Source organism: Phoenix dactylifera, chromosome 1 (assembly GCF_051530095.1).
Source record: "Phoenix dactylifera cultivar Ajwa chromosome 1, Ajwa_hap1_PhDact_Kaust_v1.1, whole genome shotgun sequence".
NCBI classification, from domain to species: domain Eukaryota; kingdom Viridiplantae; phylum Streptophyta; class Magnoliopsida; order Arecales; family Arecaceae; genus Phoenix; species Phoenix dactylifera.
The window spans coordinates 8,101,245-8,122,499 of NC_143190.1; the positions used below are offsets into that span (position 1 = coordinate 8,101,245).

Below are 21,255 nucleotides of genomic sequence, written 5' to 3' on the forward strand. Positions count from 1 at the left end.
CTTTCCAGCTGGTTTGTAGCCAGCTTCTTGTCCTCATGCGTTTCTAAATATTATTCTATTTGTCTGAAAAAGCTCCGTTCTGATTGACCTCCCAGTATTATGGTATGGTTTGAACTGGGGCATAAATCTGTTCTGACTCATTCTGCGAACCTTCGCTTGATAAGATTATGCTAATTTGTATATACCTAGGCTAGTAATTGTTTAATTGCACCTTAAAGCTTTCAGTTTTTAATCGCAACCTGAATTTCGTGAGTATCTTCAGTTTTAAGTGCATCAGTGGGGAGGGCTGTTGCTTCAGTTGCCCTGGCGAGCTTTGAAATGATTCCAGAGCAAGACAGATGATTAATTCTCTCCACACGCATTATGTCAATTCAACAGTTCTATCCATCTTTTATTCGCTGCTCATTTATTACCGAAAAAATCTGAAAGAAAATCTTTTACTCTTTGCATTGATTAGTTTTGGCAATTCACATGCTGTTGTGTTCCACCCCTCGTATTTAACAGCAAACTCCCTCCTTGCCGACTTCAGTTGGGTCATCGTGGTCTCCCCACGATGACCACGCCGGCCGAACGGCCAGCGAATCCCCCGCAAGCCCCCCTCTTCCCCTCTCTCCCTCTCTCTCTCTCTCTCTCTCTCTCTCTCTCTCCCTTTCTCTCTTCTCTGAGAGCCCCATTCTTTCCCCATTTCTCTAAAGATTGGATCTTCTTCCTCTTTTCTTTTTCCCTTTTTTTTTGAGAAGATTACCGGAGCCACCGTCGTCGCCGGAGCCGCCACCGCCGTTGGAAAGCCACTCGTCGACGACCGGAGGTGAGAAAGACAACCTTATTTTCTATTTTTATGGATTTAAGGGAAAGGAATGTGGGCATGTTAATCGGTTTTCATTTTCCCTGTTTTGGAGAAAAATTTGTGGGATTCGGCCGGCCGACGGTGGCCGGCCGGGGTCAATCCGGCCGAAACGAGTTCGGCCGGAGGTGGCGAACGGGGGCCGGGCTTCCCAGCCCCGATCTCCCTCTCTTTCCTCCCTTTCTTCTTCTCCTTCTTCTCTTCTTCTTCCCTTCCGCCGCCCGTGCCAGTAGAGTGGCCGGCGGCGGCTGGCCGAGCGCCGCCGCCGAGGGCCACGGTCGACCGCCGAGGGCCGACTGGAACAACCAGCCACCCTCCTCCCTTCTTCTTCTTCTTCTTCTTTTTCTCTTCCTCTTTCTTCTTCTCTTCCTTCTTCTTTATTCGGCCTGGGTTTTTTCTTGCTTTGAAATCCGTGCCTTAATTGTGAACCAGACTTTGAACCGGGTCTAAACTGTGAACCGGTTCCACCTATTCCGTGAACGGGTTTTGATTAGGGTCTGAATCTGAGTCAAGAATTTAGGTTGGGGAATCTGTGTTGGGCTGAGTTGGACCAAATTGGATCTGTAGGCTGGGTTTGGTTCATTTGGGCCTAATCTGTGTTGGGCCACAATTGGGTTGGGTTTAAAGGATTCTGATTTTTGGAATTTAGTTTACTTGTTCTTAGGGTCTATGTTTGGTATTGGGGGCCTATTCTTGGATCTATGAACTTAGAAGTTAAGGGGTTGGAATTAGTTTAAATTATGTTTCTTAATTAATTAAATAATTAATATTTATGTTTAATCAGGGGTTCGTGATATCTGTGGCAGGAATTTTTAAGCGAGCCCAGGTAGGTGACCGTTGCTTTAAAGTAGAATTTTAACATGTATCTTGCATATGTTGAATTATTGATTTATTATTGGCAATATGTGTTAGAATTAGAATTAAATATTTAATTTCATAAATTGTTATGTGCTTTACTGTTGGGAGTATGATTATGACTTTGATTTGGAAAGTTGATTTATTGATTTTTAAAATCCGCGTGACTATAGTCTAGGCCCCGCCAATGGGATGATACGTTGGCCCTGTCGACTTGTACTGAGGAACTAGTTTCGACACCGCGACCACCGGTGATAGAATAGTGGCGGCACAGGGGTGCGTTTTGCTCTTCGGAGCAGCTCGGTGGAGCGTGAGTTTGGCACCAGGGGGTGCGGCACAGTGGTGCGTTGGCTCAGTGGAGCGGCTCTTCGGAGAGTTGTATTGGCACTTCGGTATAACCATGCCACTGGGTGATTTGGCCGTAGTCATGCGGTTGAGTTATTTTGAGTCTTGGATTGGATTTACGGGTTATCGTGTGGATTTTTGGATTTATGAGTTTTAGTTGCTTTTCATATGTATCATGGCATGTTATATGACGACTTTATTGCATGATGTTGCCTACTGAGCTGTTAGCTCACTCCTCCTATTTACATTTTGCAGGTGATGACATATGATTATGGGGATTACGGGATGGAGTGATCATGATGTAGTTAGCTAGTAGATATGGACTTTCTTTTGACTTATGTATATATATGGACATTTGATATGAAAACTGGAATTTATCTTTAATTAGTTATTGATGGTTGATCTGATTTATCTGCCTTGCGTGCCTGCGGAGTCCGTCCTGCAGGTGCGCGGCGTCTGCTCGCGCCCCGGGCCCCGGGTTCGGGGCGTGACATATGACATGGTGCACTTAATCAAAAATATATGGAGCATAGCATAATCCAAGAAAGTTGGCACCGATCAGATGATGCTGGATGTGGGGTATTGGAGAAAGTATAGATTAAATAAGTTTTGTTCTCACTGGCAATCCAACAGTATAGAGCAAATATGCCTTCTGATATTGGCAATAGTGGGTCTGGTTGGTTATTTGATCTCATATAATATTATGTTAATGTTGGTTAACTTGTCATGGACTTCAGTCCAAAATGATAAGATCTTACCACTGTTTTTCTTTACCTTTGAGGTTAGAATTAATAACCTTGACAGATGAAGTATTACAAAGGGTTGTATGCGCCTTCATGGAACATGCCAGCCAGCTGCAGATAATTGAATTCCCAGGCAGTTATTAACATACTGCAATCCCTGAGAACTGTTTTAGTAAGAGCAGCACCATGAGCAAGTTTCTCTAGCCTAATGAGAGGAATGCGATTTGTAAAAAATTTTACAATTCGAGTACACTGAAGCAAAGCATTGACTGCTTAAGAAGCAGATCTTAGGTTATGAATTCATGGAACTACTGTATCTATCAGTGCAGGCAACAACCTGAGAATTTGGTGCCAATCGGACTCGTGGACTTGTTTTTTTCTCGGCAACGAATTTGTTTCAACTAATTAAGTAGCAATGTATACATGTACTCTACAATTTATGCTTTGGATCCTGTCACTCTTTTGTTCTTCTAATCCTCAGTTGGCTAAAATAATTTTATGTATTAATTAGTGATGCTGTATGAAGTGAAGATTCTTTAAGTTTGAAGGACTGCTATCTCTTAGCAAAAAAAAAAAAAGGACTGCCATGTACCATAAGTGTCACGATTTGTTTCCCTGTTCTGTAATGATGAGTATATCTCCTTGTTTATGACCTCAAATCCTTGATGGGTTCGACAAAAACAGCTGCGAGTGAAAAACCGGGTTTGATAAAACATCCTCGTGTACCACCTTAGAAAGACACAATCCTACATGCATGTGGATGGGTTTTCTTTACTTATTGTGTACCTACGACTGTCAGCTTCTTACCTCCAAAGTTATTGTTGCTCAAACCATGACAATCTCTAAAATATTTAATGCACGTAAGTAGTGCATGGCAAGGGATTAATCATTTCACTTACCATGGTGCACTCTTAGCCCAAAAAAAAAGAAAGAAAGAAATTTTTTTCTCTATATTCATTCGTTAATAAATGACGAAGGTAGAAAATAAAAGGATATATAAGTAGAAATTGGGAATCTAATCCCGATGTTATGATTGGCAATTGCGCAGCAACACACCCTATCAAATAAACAATGCACTCTAGCAAGTGGGACCATAATGCATGCCATATGGAAAAGGTGAGCACGAACATTATGTTATAATATTTATACTTGTTGAAATTTTCTTTTGTGGCTAATTATTTTGGAGAGTTCTGGTAAGACGAGCTGTCTAGAGCGCTCCTTGACTTGTTACTTTTTGACTTTTTTTAGATATATTCATACTAGAATTGTGTGAATAATCTAGCAAAAAATATTAGAATTGTGTGAAGAACAATACCCACACACGATGTAAATAAAATAAGGCAAGCATGTAAGAAGTCATGTGCTAGGGGTGAAAGGTGACATGTATGGTTGGGAGACCTCCCTAAAGATAAAAATTTTATACACTCATATCTTATTTCCAATAGATGGTGACATACAGACAAGCGAAATGCACATCTGAAAGAATAAATAAATGTTTTTAATCTCAAAATAATGATCTTACCTTTTCTGATTGTAAATTTTTTTAATCTGACATATGAAAAGGTACATGTAAGTCGAGGATATTAATCTTACCTGAACAGGGAACTTGGTAATTATTTTTGAGGGTATTTTGGGTAAAAATTAAAATTGATGGAAGCCTACTGAGAATACTTCAATGTTCAAATCATATGTTGTAGATTTGTGAGAGTAATTATTTTGTGAGTAGAAGGGGCTAGCATTGGTATAATAGCATTTCTGAAATTTTAGTAGATAAATGGGATAAAAGAGTGGATGGTTAGAATCCAGGGAGATTGGTTGTGGGCTCGCAGTCATTAAATCAAGACTAGAATTAGTTGGCTATGTCCCGGTAAATGATTTCATGAAGCTCAGAATCCAGTGGAGGGACAGACTCTTATGCCACAAGGAAAGCAATAAAAAAAACAAGCACGCATTAGATTAAGGCTTTTTACTTTTCCTTTGCAACATATTACTAGCCTTTGCTTAGAGTAGCTTACTATTAATATTTTTTTTTGCCACTTCATCTAAAAAGGCTAGCTCAAAGGTATTTCTTGGCTTTATATAAATATCCAGGCATCATCGCTAGGAAATTCATTTTAATCTAATCACAAGCAACACAATCGCCCTATGGTCAGCCCTCATAAATCGGTACTATGGTATCCTCTATTCCACATAGACCATAAGCCGGATCGTTCTGATACCATTTTGTTGCAACTCAGAATCTTATCTAACAAGACTATCTGAAAGATGTGATTTCGGTTCTTTGGCTCTATATAAATACTGAAAATCTATCCAATGTAGTGCATAGCCAATGTAAAACTAAATATATGTCCGAATGAATCCTCATAATTTTACTGAGAATGGTTGATGGTGGTTACCTATTCCCTCTCTAGTCCTTCCGACAGCCTACTGGCTCAATCCACTTCCCCTTAACTAATATTCTTAGGTTTGGTGCTATTTGGTGTCATATACCCTGGAACATTTGGTGATTCTCGTCCCTGTGATTATTTAACTGCACCTACTGAATGCTTTTGCGGGGTTCCTTGTGATGGATGAGTCATGCTCACCTTGGAAAATACTACTGCGCAGTATCTGATAGAGGCCCTTAATTAGCCCAAGTACAGTTCCAATTTTCTTGCTTTATTGTGACGGTTTTGAAGGCTTCTTTCGTCCCCAATGATAGAGCTAATGAACTGAATTTGTTCTTACAAACCAGTAGCCATATCCACTTTCTCTTGGCAGGTGTGAAAATTTCTGCAGTTATTCAGCAGAATATGATCCTTTGAGGGTTTCAGAAGATACTCTTTTCAGGAAATGTTCAAAGGGTTTCCCAATAAACTTTCTTTTCTAATAGGAAAGCTTCAACATTTTCTCTTCTGGTCCATTCCAAAACCTCATTTCAGTTATATCCTCATCCCCATCTCTGTCGATTTGGTGCTTTAAAAGGCTATCTGATGGTAGCCTTTTGTTGCAAGAATCAATGGGCCATCCTAATGGGCATGTAATCATATGCTCTGAAGATTACTCGAGAATCTAATTGCTCTCTCTCTCTCTCTCTTGCCATCCTTCTAAGCTTAAGAAAAAGTCTCTAACTTGCCTGAAGGCCTCAACCTTTAGTAAGCTTGTTACTGCTTTTGATTTTGCTCATCATGTTGCATGATGCTGGTGGTTTGCACTAGCTTATGTCAAGGCCCCTGGGAATTATAGAATAGGAATCCACTTTTCCTCTTTTTTTACCGGCAAATCTAGCTGTTAACTGATAGGATTCCTTTCTCTTTGTCTCCTTTATGCTCTGGTGAAAGGGTTACTTTCTTGTCACTTGGGCGCTTTGGAGTATAATATTAGGTGTAATCTCACAAGGTTCTCAAAGCTATCCAGCTGGTGAATGGTAGGTAATATGCCTGGCCCTGGGGTTACCTTTTCTCTCTGTTTGTCTATAGGATTCTGCTCCTCGGAATTACTTTTGCTTTCAACCTCTTTTGCTACGAAGCTGTCGTCGTTATTTGTTCCTTGTTGAGCCTGCAAGAAATTACCAGTCAAAACTCCTCACCTTTCTCTTTAGTTGAAGATTCTCTTGTTTCTTTGGTTTCTCTAGTCTCCGAGGCTTCTCTTTTAAACTCTCCCAACACCTCAGCTTCTCCAAGAGGTCTGGTATCAAAGCATCATTCAGTTGTTCTATATAGTTGTTCATGGTGATGACAGTCGGTATTTGAACAGAGAAGTGTGGGTTCTACTTAGCTCGGTAGTCAAAGAAGTTTGCACTGGGAACTGATGTCTGCTCGCAAAGAAGTTCCAGAAATGGTAGCTCCAGGCTATTGTGCAAGTGGTGCCGCTAGTCATTGGGATCCACTTCTTTCCATGGATCAGAATGTGGATTTCAGTGGGTCAGCTGGTCATTCTTCCTACAATGTTCGTGTACCAGAAAGCAAAGGAAGTTCTATCATTGATTCGATGAAGCAAATTCCAAGGCTTTCGTCCTTCGGCAGTGAGAGCTTCACTGAAATGTTGAGCTCCTTTACCTTGCCCATTGCAGCTGTTCCTTGCCCTCCAGATATCCCTTCAGGTAATGAGCATGAGACTGAGAAGAATCTGAAGGGGAAGAAGAGGAAAGGGTTGTCTCAATGCATCGCTCCAAGTCCCCATTCTCCAGCAGAAAGGGTTCGAGTAAGACAAATCTCTCTCTAATTCTTCAACTAAATTGATAGGTTTTCTATTATTGAACACTGTAAAACAACTGATAAATCTTCACTGGTCCTCGTACAAGGATGTCGAGGCTGGTCAGCAGAAAGATATTTCACCTGATAGTGTCAAAAGCTCAATGGAGGATGAGAGCAAGCAGAAGAGTGAACTGAACTCAGGTGCCAACAGTCCCAACTCCACTGAGAAACTCTCCAAGAAGCAGTGGCATCATGGTGGTGATGTGAAAGATGATCACAATCATGCGCGAGCTAAGCGAGGCCAATCCACCAACAGTCACAGCCTTGCAGAAAGAGTAAGTTTCAATCTAAGTTATTCCTTTTCCATGTCATTAATCCTTCTCATTTTTCTAGATGTGGTTTCCTTAACCTGCAGATTAGAAGGGAAAGAATTAGTGAAAGAATGAGGTTTCTTCAAGGTCTAGTTCCAGGATGCAACAAGGTATTTTTACATCCAGGGCCTTGGCAAGGCCATGCTCCCCTCATTTATGAAGTATGGTTCTGATATATTCTCAAGATGGAAAATTTTCATTGCTAACAGGTTACCGGTAAGGCGGTGATGCTTGATGAAATAATCAATTATGTTCAATCACTTCAAAAGCAGGTTGAGGTATGCTCTTGATTCATCTTATTCCTACAAATTTGTTGAAGGCTTGTTATAATTTTTTTATGCTTTATCTAACCTTCTTACCAGATGAAAGCAATTATCCTTCTTATTTTTAACCATTTACTGATTTGAAATATTTTTCCTGAATGGTGTTTTTAGTTCCTGTCAATGAAGCTGGTAGCTGTCAATCCAGAGTCGGACTTGGCTATCAAGCAGATCCTCTCAAAAGATGTAAGATTAATGTCCTGATGGCAAAGATATAAACTTGTTCAATTACTTCTGATGTCTTTAGTTTGATTCTTAGTGTGAAAAGTAGCCATAAGCTTCTTCTTTTTTTTCCTTTGTTCTCTCTTTTCACAGATGCTACACTCACTAAATAGAAATCCAGCCATTCCCGGGTTTGGTGTGGAATTAAACCAAATCCACCCTCATTTGCATTGGTCATCCTCATGTGAATTCAAGCAAGCCGAAATGCTTCTTTCAAGTAAACCGACTTCAGGGGATATTATCGGAGCCACCAACCCTCATATATTTCCACTGGGTCAGGTAATCCGAAGGCTTTCTTAGCATCACAGGCTAAGTGCATTCAACAATTTGTACTGATTAGGGTCTTCGGCATGCAGGCATCAAGTGTATGGGATGCTGAACTCCAAAATATTTTTCAGATGGGTCTCATTTCTAACCCACCTCTTGATTGTGAGAAGCTGAATGGTAAACATCCATATGTTCCCTCGCTGCATATCTTTTCAGGTTCATGAAATTTTTTTTTTTTTTTTTTTTGCAGGTGAAATGAAGGTGGAGCCATGAACAATTTAGGAGAATGAAGAATTTAAATTCTCCTAACTAAGATGTTCTTTCGTGTACTGTATCGTTCATAGGTCTAGCCATTAGTGCCCAATGTCTAGAAAAATTGAGACATACATGAAGACCATGTATAGTCAGAGTGGCTCTTGCATTTGCTTGAAGGAAAGATTGCATTATTTGTTGTAATATTGGTTGTCAGAGTACTATTTGTAGGAGATTGTGGAGTTATTCCATTAAGATGATTATAAGTTCTAAAAGAAATGGTTGTATAAAAGTATTTGCTTCACATGATTGTATTGAGTTGCAGGAAGCTTGCAATTGCAATATCTTAAAACACTAGAGTGGAATTTTTATCACTCTTTCGTAATTGCTAATGGTTGAATCTTTTCTTTCAGTGCTGTAATTGTTTCTGCAATGATGCTCCATTATGCACTTGATTGCAGTTTAACTTTTTAATTAACTGAAAGATGGATTTGAGATAATTCGTTATCTATTCTTTATATTACACATTAATAATGAATGATATTAAGATCAGACTAGGAAAAAGGCATGCCTCTTCATAAATAAAAATATGCATCATCTGTGGTTCACACTCTGGTCATCATTACCTCTTGCATTGTTGTTCCCTCATTGGACTGAGCTTGAGTCAAGTTTCTCTCCCAAACCTTTGACAAAATTTGGTGGTGAGCTTCTTTTTTCCTTCATCTTGCAGACTTTCAAGAAAATGTGACTTGAAATTGTAAAGCATCTAGAATTCTTTTCTTTGTTTTCCAACTCTCCAACAAATCATTCACAACAACGCCAGTTAAGATCAAAGACAAGGCCTTGATCTCCAATGACCTCTGCTGAATCACAAAGTCATTGAATTAGCTCCCTTAAATTTGTACTACTCTGAAGATATCTGGTACTTCACAACCAGCATATATTAATTTATTCAAAAAAAAGAACTTTCGGTCGTGGATAACCATGTTCTATTGTTCAATTCATCACAACGTTTTTGGTTAATCTGGCCTCCTGAATGATTTATGGATGCAAGAGGAACTTGAAATAATCAACTGAAAATGTGCCATTGTTTCATAAATTTTTAATAATTTTTGCATTAATATTGATCTATTGAGGAATAATCCTGATAAGTAAAAAGTCATAGTTGGTGATCGATCCATCTATTAGCTTAAGTTTTTGAGTCAAGTTTTAAGATATTATCAGAATTAGCTCTCTTTTTTGCCTATTGCTACGTCCATACTCTCGGTTACTAATTTATGTATCACCTATCCTTTCAGATTCAAGATATGAAAAGAACATTTATGCCCACAAGGACTGGGCTTGGTAATTAGCATTCTTTTCTTGTAAGTGCTTGAGATAATTTTTGATAGTCAACAAAATATTTAAATTCAAGATCCACATAATTAATCATAATTTGTACCAGTATAAAAATACTTACAAGTTAAAAATATATATATATTTGTGGTCCCCAATCTATACATCAACTAAGGAAAAAAAAAAACTAAATTATAAACAATATAAAACCATGTTTTGTGATGCTCTAAATATTAAAATAAATTGATTTCTGATAATATGTATAGATTATGATTAGTAAAAATCAAGCATTCTTACTATCAAAAGAAAGTTGCTCTTTTTATCCCATAAAAAAAATCTGCATCCAAATATTGGGTTTTGTTAATTGTTTTTGTTTTAACCTTCAATATCTTTTTATTGGATCTTGTCCAAAAAAGAAAAAAAGCTTTCCATTATAAGGGTTTAGGCATATGATATAAGTCAAGTAACACGGCATCATATTAACATCTTGGAGCACGGTCTTCCATGATAGATTTTTTTTAGGTTATTTTTTGTGCATATTTTCTTGTGTGTGCACTACTTTTATGGTTTGAGACTACAGGGAAATGTAGTCATATTGACAAATATATAGATTTTAATTAAATCTCTCATGCAGTTCCACCACCCACTTCCATCTATGCTGCTCTTTCTTTTTAATTAGGAGATCATAGCCATCCGTTACTTTCAAAATGATCCCATGTATTAGATCATAGGGAATTAAGTGTCACGCCCCCGCCTCTGCGAGGCACGTGAGGCACCTAGTGCCTACGTGGGGGCCACATGAGGGGGGAACACGGGGCTCTCCTGCCAGATATTGTCCGGTTCTGGGGCTTCACGCAAGCGTCCTTCACCCCTCCCCGATTTTGTTTTCCTTCCAAAACGCGTCTGCAGGATTAGGAGACACCCGCCTCATATGTCCAGGCTCTAGAACGAGTCTTTCCGATGTGGGACTATTGGACCTCACACCCTTTCCATCATCGGACAAGAGCCATCCTCGGCTCTAATACCAAATGTCACGCCCCCGCCTGCGCGAGGCACGTGAGGCACCTAGTGCCCATGTGGGGGCCACATGAGGGGGGACCGCGGGGCTCCCCTGCCAGATATTGTCCGGTTCTAGGGCTTCACGCAAGCGTCCTTCACCCCTCTCCGGTTTTGTTTTCCACCCAAAACGCGTCTGTAGGATTAGGAGACACCCGCCTCATATGCCCAGGCTCTATAACGAGTCTTTTCGATGTGGGACTATTGGGCTTCACACCCTTCCCACCATCGGACAAGAGCCGTCTTCGGCTCTGATACCAAATGTCACGCCCCCGCCTCTGCGAGGCACGTGAGGCACCTAGTGCCCACGTGGGGGCCACATGAGGGGGGAACACAGGGCTCCCCTGCCAGATATTGTCCGGTTCTGGGGCTTCATGCAAGCGTCCTTCACCCCTCCCCGATTTTGTTTTCTTCCCAAAATGCGTCTGCAAGATTAGGAGACACCCGCCTCATATGCCCAGGCTCTAAAACGAGTCTTTCCGATGTAGGACTATTGGGCCTCACACCCTTCCCATCATCAGACAAGAGCCGTCCTCGGCTCTGATACCAAATGTCATGCCCCCGCCTGCGCGAGGCACGTGAGGCACCTAGTGCCCACGTGGGGGCCACATGAGGGGGGGCCGCAGAGCTCCCCTGCCAGATATTGTCCGGTTCTGGAGCTTCACGCAAGCGTCCTTCACCCCTCCCCGGTTTTGTTTTCCACCCAAAACGCGTCTGCAGGATTAGGAGACACCCGCCTCATATGCCCAGGCTCTATAACGAGTCTTTCCGATGTGGGATTATTGAGCTTCACATTAAGCATTAAAATGATTCCATGTTTCATATTATAGGCAGCCATCATCTATTCTCCTATCCCATATATGATGCCTCTTAATCTAGTGGGCATGTCTAGAGATGGTTCACAATTTCATATTTTACTCCCGTTCTTAAGAGGGAAAAGAAATATCCATCCATGTTTTCTAATTAAAATACGAGGGACAACCTAGATACTTCCTTCTTAAGTTTTTTTTTTTTTTTTTGCGTTTCTTGGAGTCCTAATCGAAAGTGTGTATAGAGAGAAAAAGATTTCATATGTGTATATATAGATTTCCAAAAAAATAGATCCTTTATAAATAAGAAAAGAAAAAAAGTTTAGAAATTAATTGTTCTTGGTATGGCTCAGCCTTAAAAGCAGTTTCAATTTTATTAAATCTACTTCAAAATGGAATGAAGTTATAGAGCTTCATAACATTTTATGATTAGGATCAACATGTCCTAAAAAAATAATCTAGACTTTCTCTACACTACTCAGTACTCAACTTATCAACCTTGGCTTTCATGGTATCAAACTAACACCAATTATTTGCTTAAATGAGATATAATTGTCCATATTGTGGAGAATTGGGAAAATTAGATGATTGTATCATTATTTAGACCAACTTTTTGTAGATTCGTAAAAACTATAATAGAATATGAGGAGGTTTAGATGGATAAATTTTTTTTTCTGTAATTGATCATTAGATATGGTCAGCATTAAAGCAACAGGCTCCAAAATTGACGATGCTGCGGTATAGCACACGTTGGATTAATTTGCGAGGATGAACTACCAAGCCATGATTAAACTATGGCTCGATCAAGGAGATCTTCATCAGATTTCTCTATTAGTTCCCTTTACTTGATTTTTAGATGTAGCTATCTAAGGAGCATCCATTTGGAATGAGAGCGACACAAGGAACTATAAGTTGCTCCAAGAGAAACCCGAAGAAGACTAAAAGGAAGACCAAGAGAAAGGCAGAAAATCTATTGAAGACCCTAAGAGATAAAACTCTAGTAAGGTGGCAAAACTCCAATGGAAATAAGGGAAGGGAAGACCCTAAGAAATTCTAACCTACTCTCAGCCTTTCTCTCCTCAAGTGTTGGACTGCAAAAGACTCAAATGAAGAAGACACACCAGCCTCTCACCTTATATAGAGCCTCAGACAGCTCGGATTAGCACGGTGGTTCACCTACCTATGTCGATCTCTGCCACATCACTCGGGTGTTTGGTTATGGATGATCACTCAGATCATCATCAATAAAAGCATATAATAGTCATTTCTTTGAAACTCCCATCACAAATGATATTGCTTCGAAAAGAGCAGACGTCGACATGCCCCTCATAAATGCAATATCTAGAAAATATTTAAAACAAAACCAAAAAGATAGTTTTGATGGATCAGCTTCATAGCTTGCCTTGGCTAATTAGCTTCACTAGAAAATCTACTTCTATTATCTAAGCCCACAAGCAAGCTCAGCCTTGGAAGTGGGGGGCAAGTGATATGCCTCAGAACCGACCATAGCCGATGTGGCAGACTGACCAATGAAAGCTCCTCTTGAAGTCTTTGACCAACCAGTCAAACTCGCCACATGGCCGACCCTAGAGGCACGTGAAGAGTTCATCAAATTTCAAACTCTCCCTCCAACTAACGACAGCTTGGCCACGATCGCAAACGATTTTCATAATCACTCAGGGAACGAGCGAGATGAACGAGCGGAATATCCCCGCATGATCTTCGGGATGCGCGATTGGTTACCAAAAATGGCCAATCCATATGCCTGATTTCCTCGCCAATGGGTGTCGACCCCCGCCTATCCAAAGAACTCCCACAGGATCCTCCAGTATATACTCTTGAGCTCCTTTATTCTCTTGCGATGCCACTATGCCAATCTCACAACACTTTCGTCATTTCTTAAGAGTTAGTTTGACTTAGATATCAAAGGATCCTTTGTCAGATACTGTTCGGTAAGAAGACATTCTTTGTCTTTGTTATTTTAGATCAGTTCCTACATTGGAGCAAAGATTCATTCAAAGTCTCCATTGTTCAACGCCATCTCGAAAGCATCCGGTGACGGAGTCATCATCACCCGAGTGTAGCAACCACTCAACTATCGTCACAGATCTTCAATCGATCTTCACAATTTGAAAAGCCGACAGTCCGAACACTTAAGTAGCCCAGCCAACTCAGTAACTTGGTCGGGCTGATTTTCTTTCTTCTTTTCTATCTCTTCTTATTTTCCTACACTGATGGGATTTGGAGTCTTGAACCTGGTTCGGTCCTGTTTTCGAACAAGATAGGAGGACCAAGATGCCTCTCATTCTGCTAGAACTCAAAACATTAACAATTACTAATATTGTCATGGTAGTTCCGTTGCATCTTGTAACGCGTGCAGAGGCCCCTATAATTCCATCCTTTTAGATCATTGCTCTATGTAGTTCCTATCCTATTACTTGCCAAGACCATGAGTTATTTAGTAGAAGTTTATTCAAACGCAGGCTATGTACCCTTTCTACTACGTAGTTCTTCGTGGACATGGTCATCTAAGAAGTTGGAACCTCGGGCCTCGCAGGGACTGGAAGTGAATGCAAATTGGAGGAAGAGAGATTCTCTTCCAGCCAGACTTTCTATGTCGCTGGCAGCTGATGCTTATAGGACTTGTTATGTAAGAATTTGATTTGGGCTTGGCTCCTTTACCATAAAAAAAAAGGTTGGAACCTCATCCCAAATTTTATATTCCTATAAATTGCTGCAAGATTATTAACAATTTGAAATATTTGGAGCCAATGGGCACTTGGCAGAGGCATTTTCTTTTGAAGGTAAGTCAATAATTCAGTCTTTAGAATTATGTCCACTAGTGATTAGGCAGCCAGGAAAAAAAAAACAATGCTTACCGAATTGTTACATATGATGAATTACTGAGCTGTTTGGTCTTATTGACATCCATACGCTTTTTTATACTTGCCCCAGCAAGAAAAGTTTTATTAAAACAATTTCTTCTCTTTTTCATTAAAGAAACATGCTGAGAATACCACAATTATAATTCCAGTCTGGGCTTCTCCATATTGCAATCACTGAGGGTGGCGCCACCCAATTGACCTTTGCCAGTGCCAAAACAAACACATATTTGCCTTACAAACTTTCCACATTCTATTGTTTCTTTCCCGAAATCTTGATGGTCAAATAAAGCAGAATATCTCTACCAAAAACATAAATCACAATGTGAAGATGATAGACAGACTAAGACAAGGTCTGTTTGTCTTGAAGCTTTCTACTCAGCTTGCAAATTTAAAAAATAGAGCACATAGATATAAACAAATTCTAAAAAGACTTGTTTTATGAATTTAAATCCCTTCAGACTGAGCAAAGCAGATAAGTTACTCTATGATCAAATACTCATCAAATCTAACAAGAACAGAACTGTGTGAATTCTCAAATTTGTTCTCATTTATACTGTTCTAATTTTTCAAAAACTTAAAGGGTTCAGTTTTCTGAGAAACAACTGCAGGATAGTGGCAGAAAAGAGGTGATTTTGAGAAAAAACTTGTGGAAAGCCAGGAAAATTATCTTAGCGTCCGCTTCACAATCAGCTTCCAATGTTAAAATAAAAAAATATAAACAAATTCAAGCAAATTTAATCAATGAAGGAAAAAGCAAATAAATAAACAAGGCCAAACGAAGTGGCTGAATTTTTTTCCACCCGCATTAATATATTCCATTTCCTTGTCATTGAGACCTCCAGAACTTAGAAACAGTTTACATCAACACGAAAACCTTGCTCCTTTAAGAATTGATAAGATGCTACTCAGTAAATGGATGGGTGTAATTCACTATGTTGGGAGTTTCTGATATTAAAAAGGTAAAACTATGTTGAACTGGAAGTGAAATCCCATCTGAGCATCAAAACTTTCTTACAAAAGAATATCTGAAAGAATGAAGCAACTAAGAGGCTGAGAGTAGAAATATCTACACCTCCAACGAGTGCAAACTTAAATTCTCCCCCAGCAGGGGATGTAAATGATTTTGGGGAGGGGCCAACAAGTTGTGCATGCCTCTCATAATTAAGATGTTCTTCAATACCCATGCAGTCCACACGACGAGCCTCCATGCAACTGCTTTTACCTTTTCACTGAATCTGCTCGCCAATCAGATCAAGACCCACCAACAGGAATGAGATCCCCTGGAAGAGGAGGAAGTAAAAATGTATACCCTGGGCAGAGAGCAAACTCCGAGCAGAAGCGGTTAAGAGAAGGAAGGCAAGTGCTAGCTCTTTCCGGTAGATCCTGTTATGTTTTTTCCTATCCTTTTTGGGCTTGGCCTCCTCCTTTGCCATGCCATCAAGGTTCGGAGCAGAGGCACCTCGTTGTAGCTTAGGCTCCTTTTCTACCAAGCGAACAAGATCGCCCTCAGAAGAACGTCCTGATTTCTTAGTGACAACCCATTCGTAAGCACTACCAAGCTGGAATAGGCCAGAGATCATCGCATTGAACTTGGTCACGGACATGGTATTTTCGAAGAGCAGGTAGGGGACAATGAATGGGAAGGATCTAGGAGCCGGCAGGATGTTGAGGAAGGACATAGTGGCAGGGATATAGCAGACCACCCAAGCAGGGATCCCAGCTTCAGGGACAAACATGGTCATCGGGAGGATGATGCAGAATAAAGTAAAGGAGTAGAATGGTAATATGAGCTTCCGGAGAAGAAAAAACAGAAATATCAAGTTGGCCTTCTTCCAGAACCCAATCTGCACAGAAAAAAGAGCAAAGAAGGTTAACACAAGGAAATTTCAAGAATCTACAATAGAGAAGAATCACATAGTGATAGGATATATATTTTTCAGAATTCTGGAGAGCAACAGAAACTTCAGCAGTTTTGTATCAGAAGATTGATATTTAGTCACATAGATAGAAGAATAACGGTTGTTGCATTTGAAAAAATTGGGCTCAGCAGCATCCTATAAAGGAATAACACAAACAGGGTAACAGCTGCCAAAAGGCATTGGAAAATAAGAAAGGAAATGGGCTTGGACAATTCATCCTGGTGGTGAAACCATGTTCAACAAATTTACTGCCGTTGTATCAATCTAATGGTGAAAGCATGCTAAGGTTTTTGTTGTCCTCCCACATGATGGCCTCCTGGCAATGACATCGAGGGATAGGAGTAAGGATATTTAACGGCGGCATCCAATAGGTGGGGTATGATAATAGTGTTAGAAAGAATAATTAACATAACAATATTAGATTTACCAAATTTCAAGCATTGCTAAGGACACACACAATTTCCTGTTTTTCTCAGAATGCAGCATAAATCTTTTTTTTTCTTACCACATTCCTCTAGTGTTTTATTTTATTTTATTTTTTTTTGGATACATCGGCTGCTCACACTAATCTCGAGTGAGCACAGCCAGCTGAATCCATGGAAAGCCTCTAGTGTTCTATCATTATAATTTTCAGAAGGAAAACCAGAGCACCTGCAATAAATTATCATTGGTAACAAGAAATGTTGATGGAGAAGGTGGAAGATACGCATTAGTGTGATGTCATCATTACGTTAGACATTGGAAAGAGACCTGCCTTGTATCAATGGGATCAAATAAATCCTACCCATGCAAAGACACATAAAAAAAGACACTAAATGACAATGTAAACTTATATCACTACAAAAAGAAAAAGTGGATAAGCCTCTCTTTTAAATTTAGAACATTAGCAGGTTAAACCACCTGCCCCTTTTAGGTTCAAAGGAAGCTTGGTGTGATATGGATGCATTTTATTTATCGGACATTCAGGCAGAAAGTTCCCATGTAAAATTTATCTAAGCTGGTTATTTGCCAGGAAAAGAATACACCCCAATAAGAAATTGCACATCAGATAAAATAAGTCGTGTTGCATAATTAGTATGTGATTGTGCTAATGTTTTGCTATAATCCCTTCTAGAGCATAAATTAGCATCAGAATAAAACAAATATGAAAATTATACCTTGGATCGCATGATATCCGGCAAGCAGAGCCTAAACAACTGCATGGGACCGGAATGCCAGCGGTGCTGTTGCTTCCGGTAAGCCTCATATGACTCGGGCAATTCGCATTGGCACTGTGAAAGAAATGCAAACAAGGAACACAAATTTAAATCAAAATCCAGTTCGGCAAATCTTAGCAATCCAGTAAGCAGCTGGAGAAGTGGAAGTCCTCCCAGTACCTCCACATCATTGAGGAAGATGAACTTCCATCCCTTGAGATGGGCTCGGACCGCAATGTCCATGTCCTCCACAGTGGTCCTCTCCAACCATCCCCCGGCATCCTCCAGAGCCTTAATCCTCCAAACTCCGGCCGTCCCATTGAAGCCAAAGAAGTTGATGAACACCCCATTCACCTGCTGCTCCACCTCAAAGTGGAAGCACAGGTTGATGTTCTGCAGCCGGGTCAGCAAGTTCTCATCTTTGTTCACAAAAGACCATCTAGCTTGCACCAACCCCACCTCCCCATTGTCCTGCAAATCCCACAGATTAGCTTTGAGGTCGATGCTTATAACAATTAAATGGTTCCAATCAGTCCCTCAAACCAACCTTAAAATGGGGAACAGTTCGCTTCAAAAAGTCCGGCTGCGGCTGGAAGTCAGCATCAAAGATCGCAACGAACTCATAGTCCTTAACATAGCTGCAATTCATGGCAGACTTGAGGTTGCCGGCCTTGTATCCATCTCGGATCACCCGGTGTCGGTACACGATCCGAGCTCCACTCTGCTGCCACTTCTCCACCTCCTCCTTGATCAGTGCCTGCGTTGTGGGATCGTCAGAATCATCCAGCACCTGAACCAGCAAACTGGACCTCGGCCAATCCAGATTACACACAGCAGCAATGGATTGCTCATACACCTGCCAAATGCCAATTCCACAACAAAAGATTGCAACTTTAGGAGGCATCCGCCAAATCCAAAGCTTAGAAAAAGCTAAAAATCGGATCTTTCGTAAGTTTACCTCCCTCTCATTGCACATGGGTATCTGGACTAGAACCATGGGGAAGTCCTCGCCGCCGGATTCGAGGTCGTCGGAGCCTCCGGCGATGGGTTTAGTGGTCTTCAGCGTGGGTTTGATCCTCTTGAAGCGGATCCAGAAGCAGCCGAGGCAGAGGATGAGGCGGTCGACGCTCTGGATAAGGAAGAGAATGACGCAGCCGTCGGCGAGGAACTGGAGCGGTGGAGCGACGTATGCCGCCCGGAAGTGGATCCAGCCGGAGTACACCGAGTCGAAGAGATCTCGAACGCCAAATGAGGTGGGAAAGACGAAGCCCCGCAGCTGCGGAGCCCCCAGGTGCCAGCCCTTGAAGTAGGCGACGACCTCGACCCCCAAGAGCATCACCGAGAGCCAGAGGAAGACCTTGATAAAAGAGTAGAAGCGTGTCCGCAGCACCGGGCTCTCCTCTGGCGGGGAGGAGGTGGCGTCGGAGTCCGTCCGACCGGACGCGACGCGGCGGCGGACGACGGACGCCAGGCCGAAGAAGGCGGAGGCGAGGGAGGCGAGGCAGCCGGCAGCGCGGTGGGCCTTGAGGAGGAGAACCCAAGTGATCTGCTTCGCGTTCTTCCCCCGGCCGCCCTTCCGCGGCCGACCGCCGGCGAACTCCTCCTCTTTGCTACTGCCGCCGACGTCGACGCCGTAGTCGTCGTCGTCTTCTGGGGACATCTCCGAGATGGACCAGTTAGGATTCTCCATTTTGACGATCACCGGCGTCCCGCGGTGGCTCTCCTTCGCCCACCAACCGAACGACGGCGCCATGACTGCCGGAGAAAAGACGACGGCCACCGGCTCAAATCCTCAAAAAGCCTCAACAGAACCGATCAAGGTGCTGCCTTTTCCCTCAAAAGCGCCTCGGGATTGGATTCCCTTCAATAATCTCGACGCGTGGAGACCGGACCTCGCGCCCCAAGAGCAATGCAGTCGTCCCCTGGGTTTCACCAGACGAAGGGAGACATGGAAAGGGCAAGAGGAATCCAAATCCAGCACCGAATCGGCCTGTCTTGGTCTCTACTTCCTCTCCATCGGTTACAGCTCGGAGACGCGCCTTCGCTCGCAATAAGAAGGACACGACAAGAACCAGCAGGGAAGAGAATAAGAACAGCTCAACACGTCTTTGTCGATCTCAGGAACACCCAAAAAATAAAAGAAGGCATTTTTTCCTCCCACCATATCATTACTGTTGGCGAATTAAGAAAGCTCCCCGAACACGGATTACAGCTGGAGATGAGCAAGGAAATGGACGAAGTTTTTTTTTTGTTTTTGATTGACCAGCCAATTTTTTTAAAAAAAAGAAAATACAAGGTAAGATTTTAATATCAGAGAACAATAAAAAAGAAAGAGTTTAAGCATGAAAAGGATTTTTTTTATTTTTTGATTGACCGGCCAAGTTTTTTTTTAAAGAAAATAAAAGGTGAGATTTTTATACCAGAGAACAAAAAAAAAAAAGAAAGAGTTTAAATATGAAAAGGATTTGTTTTTATGTTTCCATTGTGGAAAGGATGCTTCCCCCCTCCTTCCCGTTTTCGTTGGGATATTCTCATCTCTTTATGTACAAAAAAAAGATTAAAAATTCATAAATTTAGAAAAATATTTGGAGGAACGTGAAGGGAAAGAGGAAGAGGGTAAAGGAGCAGGGAGTCCAGAAAGGGTGGGACTTGGGAGGGGAGGACGATCTCCTGATAGGCTGAGACCGTACGCGTGTTATTGGATGGATTAGATTAAAATCTGAATTAGAAAGCTAAAACAGTAAGTTAGAACAGAGGAGTATTACTCTTGCCACAATGGGTATTAAACCCATCTCATTGTACTGTATTATTACGTTAGATCTTATGGTTAGTAACTTGAATCAATTTTATTACAGAAAAGAACAACTCGGATCAGTTTTTAGTGTTGTCGCAATTCTAAAAGATGAGATGTAGTTTCTATTTTAGTCTTGAAATCCATGGCCGTGGCTCTTCATTCTGTTGGCCACTTGGAGACTGATAAAGGCTTACCAAAATAAAAATTAGACTATATCTAGCATGACGATAAAGGCTTACCAAAAGAAAGGCTATGTCAGAAGAAAAATTATACTATATCACTCTGTTGGCCTTTGGGTAATATCTCAGACTATATCTAAATTAGATTTGCTAAATCTTAAACATACATGAGAAAAATAGTAAAACAAGGCTAAGCACATCTAAAGAATATCTTGATGCCATACAGCAGTAAAAGATTGGGGAAAAATCCAAATGCTGCAAGTATTTATTTTTTTTCTTACCAAAAAACAGTAAATCCCGAAATATCCGCTAAATGGAAACATTAAATTACTAAATAGTGGTTGATACAGTGGTAGAAGGGGGTTATCAAACTTTTCCTTACAAAATATGACAAGAAAGCGGTATATATTAAAAAAATTATTCACTCAATTAGGTTGTGTACATGTAATTGTCATTTGACTAGATTACCCCTCTGCGGTTACCGGTCCTCGAATCCCGAGAAAACCGGCGGAAATTACGACTTTGGATCGTCGACGAGAGCCCACTAAATGAACGGACAGGATCAACTTGATAATTTTGAATTTCAAACACCGCCCGGTGAATACTGTAAAAAAAAAGGGATACTTCGCCCGCCATCTCCATCGATGTAATGCGGGAGGATTTCAAACCCCGAGGCCATCACTCGATC

At 41.1% G+C, this 21,255-nt stretch overlaps 2 protein-coding genes and 1 long non-coding RNA gene across 4 annotated transcripts; 2 read left to right on the forward strand and 1 right to left on the reverse strand.

Moving 5' to 3' along the window:
• The first annotated feature begins 479 nt into the window (after positions 1 to 479).
• Positions 480 to 2,428, forward strand: LOC148715021 (uncharacterized). Its single transcript, XR_015977085.2, has 3 exons — positions 480 to 808; positions 1,629 to 1,670; positions 2,300 to 2,428. It is a non-coding gene; the product is annotated as an uncharacterized LOC148715021 (long non-coding RNA).
• Positions 2,429 to 6,332: 3,904 nt separating this feature from the next.
• LOC103713676 (transcription factor bHLH76-like) lies at positions 6,333 to 8,779 on the forward strand. Of its 2 annotated transcripts, XM_039114321.2 has the most exons (9): positions 6,333 to 6,451; positions 6,523 to 6,969; positions 7,070 to 7,297; positions 7,378 to 7,443; positions 7,543 to 7,611; positions 7,768 to 7,839; positions 7,969 to 8,154; positions 8,232 to 8,319; positions 8,393 to 8,779. In XM_039114321.2, the coding sequence occupies exons 2-9, from the start codon at positions 6,577 to 6,579 to the stop codon at positions 8,413 to 8,415; spliced, it is 1,125 nt and encodes a 374-aa protein (XP_038970249.1). In that variant the 5' UTR covers positions 6,333 to 6,451; positions 6,523 to 6,576; the 3' UTR covers positions 8,416 to 8,779. The 2 variants fall into 2 exon arrangements, with proteins under 2 accessions (XP_038970249.1, XP_008798908.1); XM_008800686.5 differs by having other exon boundaries at positions 6,444 to 6,969.
• A 6,458-nt stretch (positions 8,780 to 15,237) lies between these two features.
• On the reverse strand, positions 15,238 to 20,107 carry LOC103723628 (putative xyloglucan glycosyltransferase 9). The gene is made up of 5 exons (XM_008814592.5): positions 18,553 to 20,107; positions 18,142 to 18,450; positions 17,775 to 18,065; positions 17,556 to 17,669; positions 15,238 to 16,323 (listed from the first exon to the last, which is right to left on the reverse strand). The coding sequence occupies exons 1-5, from the start codon at positions 19,345 to 19,347 to the stop codon at positions 15,706 to 15,708; spliced, it is 2,127 nt and encodes a 708-aa protein (XP_008812814.2). The 5' UTR covers positions 19,348 to 20,107; the 3' UTR covers positions 15,238 to 15,705.
• Between the last annotated feature and the right edge of the window lie 1,148 nt (positions 20,108 to 21,255).

Bases quoted from the DNA above. Each gene is read 5' to 3' on its own strand.
- LOC103713676 (XM_039114321.2), top strand. From the start codon at position 6,577: ATGTCTGCTCGCAAAGAAGTTCCAGAAATGGTAGCTCCAGGCTATTGT. The intron at 6,970-7,069 runs GTAAGACAAATC...TCCTCGTACAAG, and splicing joins CTCCAGCAGAAAGGGTTCGA to GATGTCGAGGCTGGTCAGCA. The intron at 7,444-7,542 runs GTATTTTTACAT...CATTGCTAACAG, and splicing joins TAGTTCCAGGATGCAACAAG to GTTACCGGTAAGGCGGTGAT.
- LOC103723628 (XM_008814592.5), bottom strand. From the start codon at position 19,347: ATGGCGCCGTCGTTCGGTTGGTGGGCGAAGGAGAGCCACCGCGGGACG. The intron at 18,451-18,552 runs GTAAACTTACGA...GGCATTTGGCAG, and splicing joins CCATGTGCAATGAGAGGGAG to GTGTATGAGCAATCCATTGC. The intron at 18,066-18,141 runs GTTGGTTTGAGG...TGGGATTTGCAG, and splicing joins GAACTGTTCCCCATTTTAAG to GACAATGGGGAGGTGGGGTT.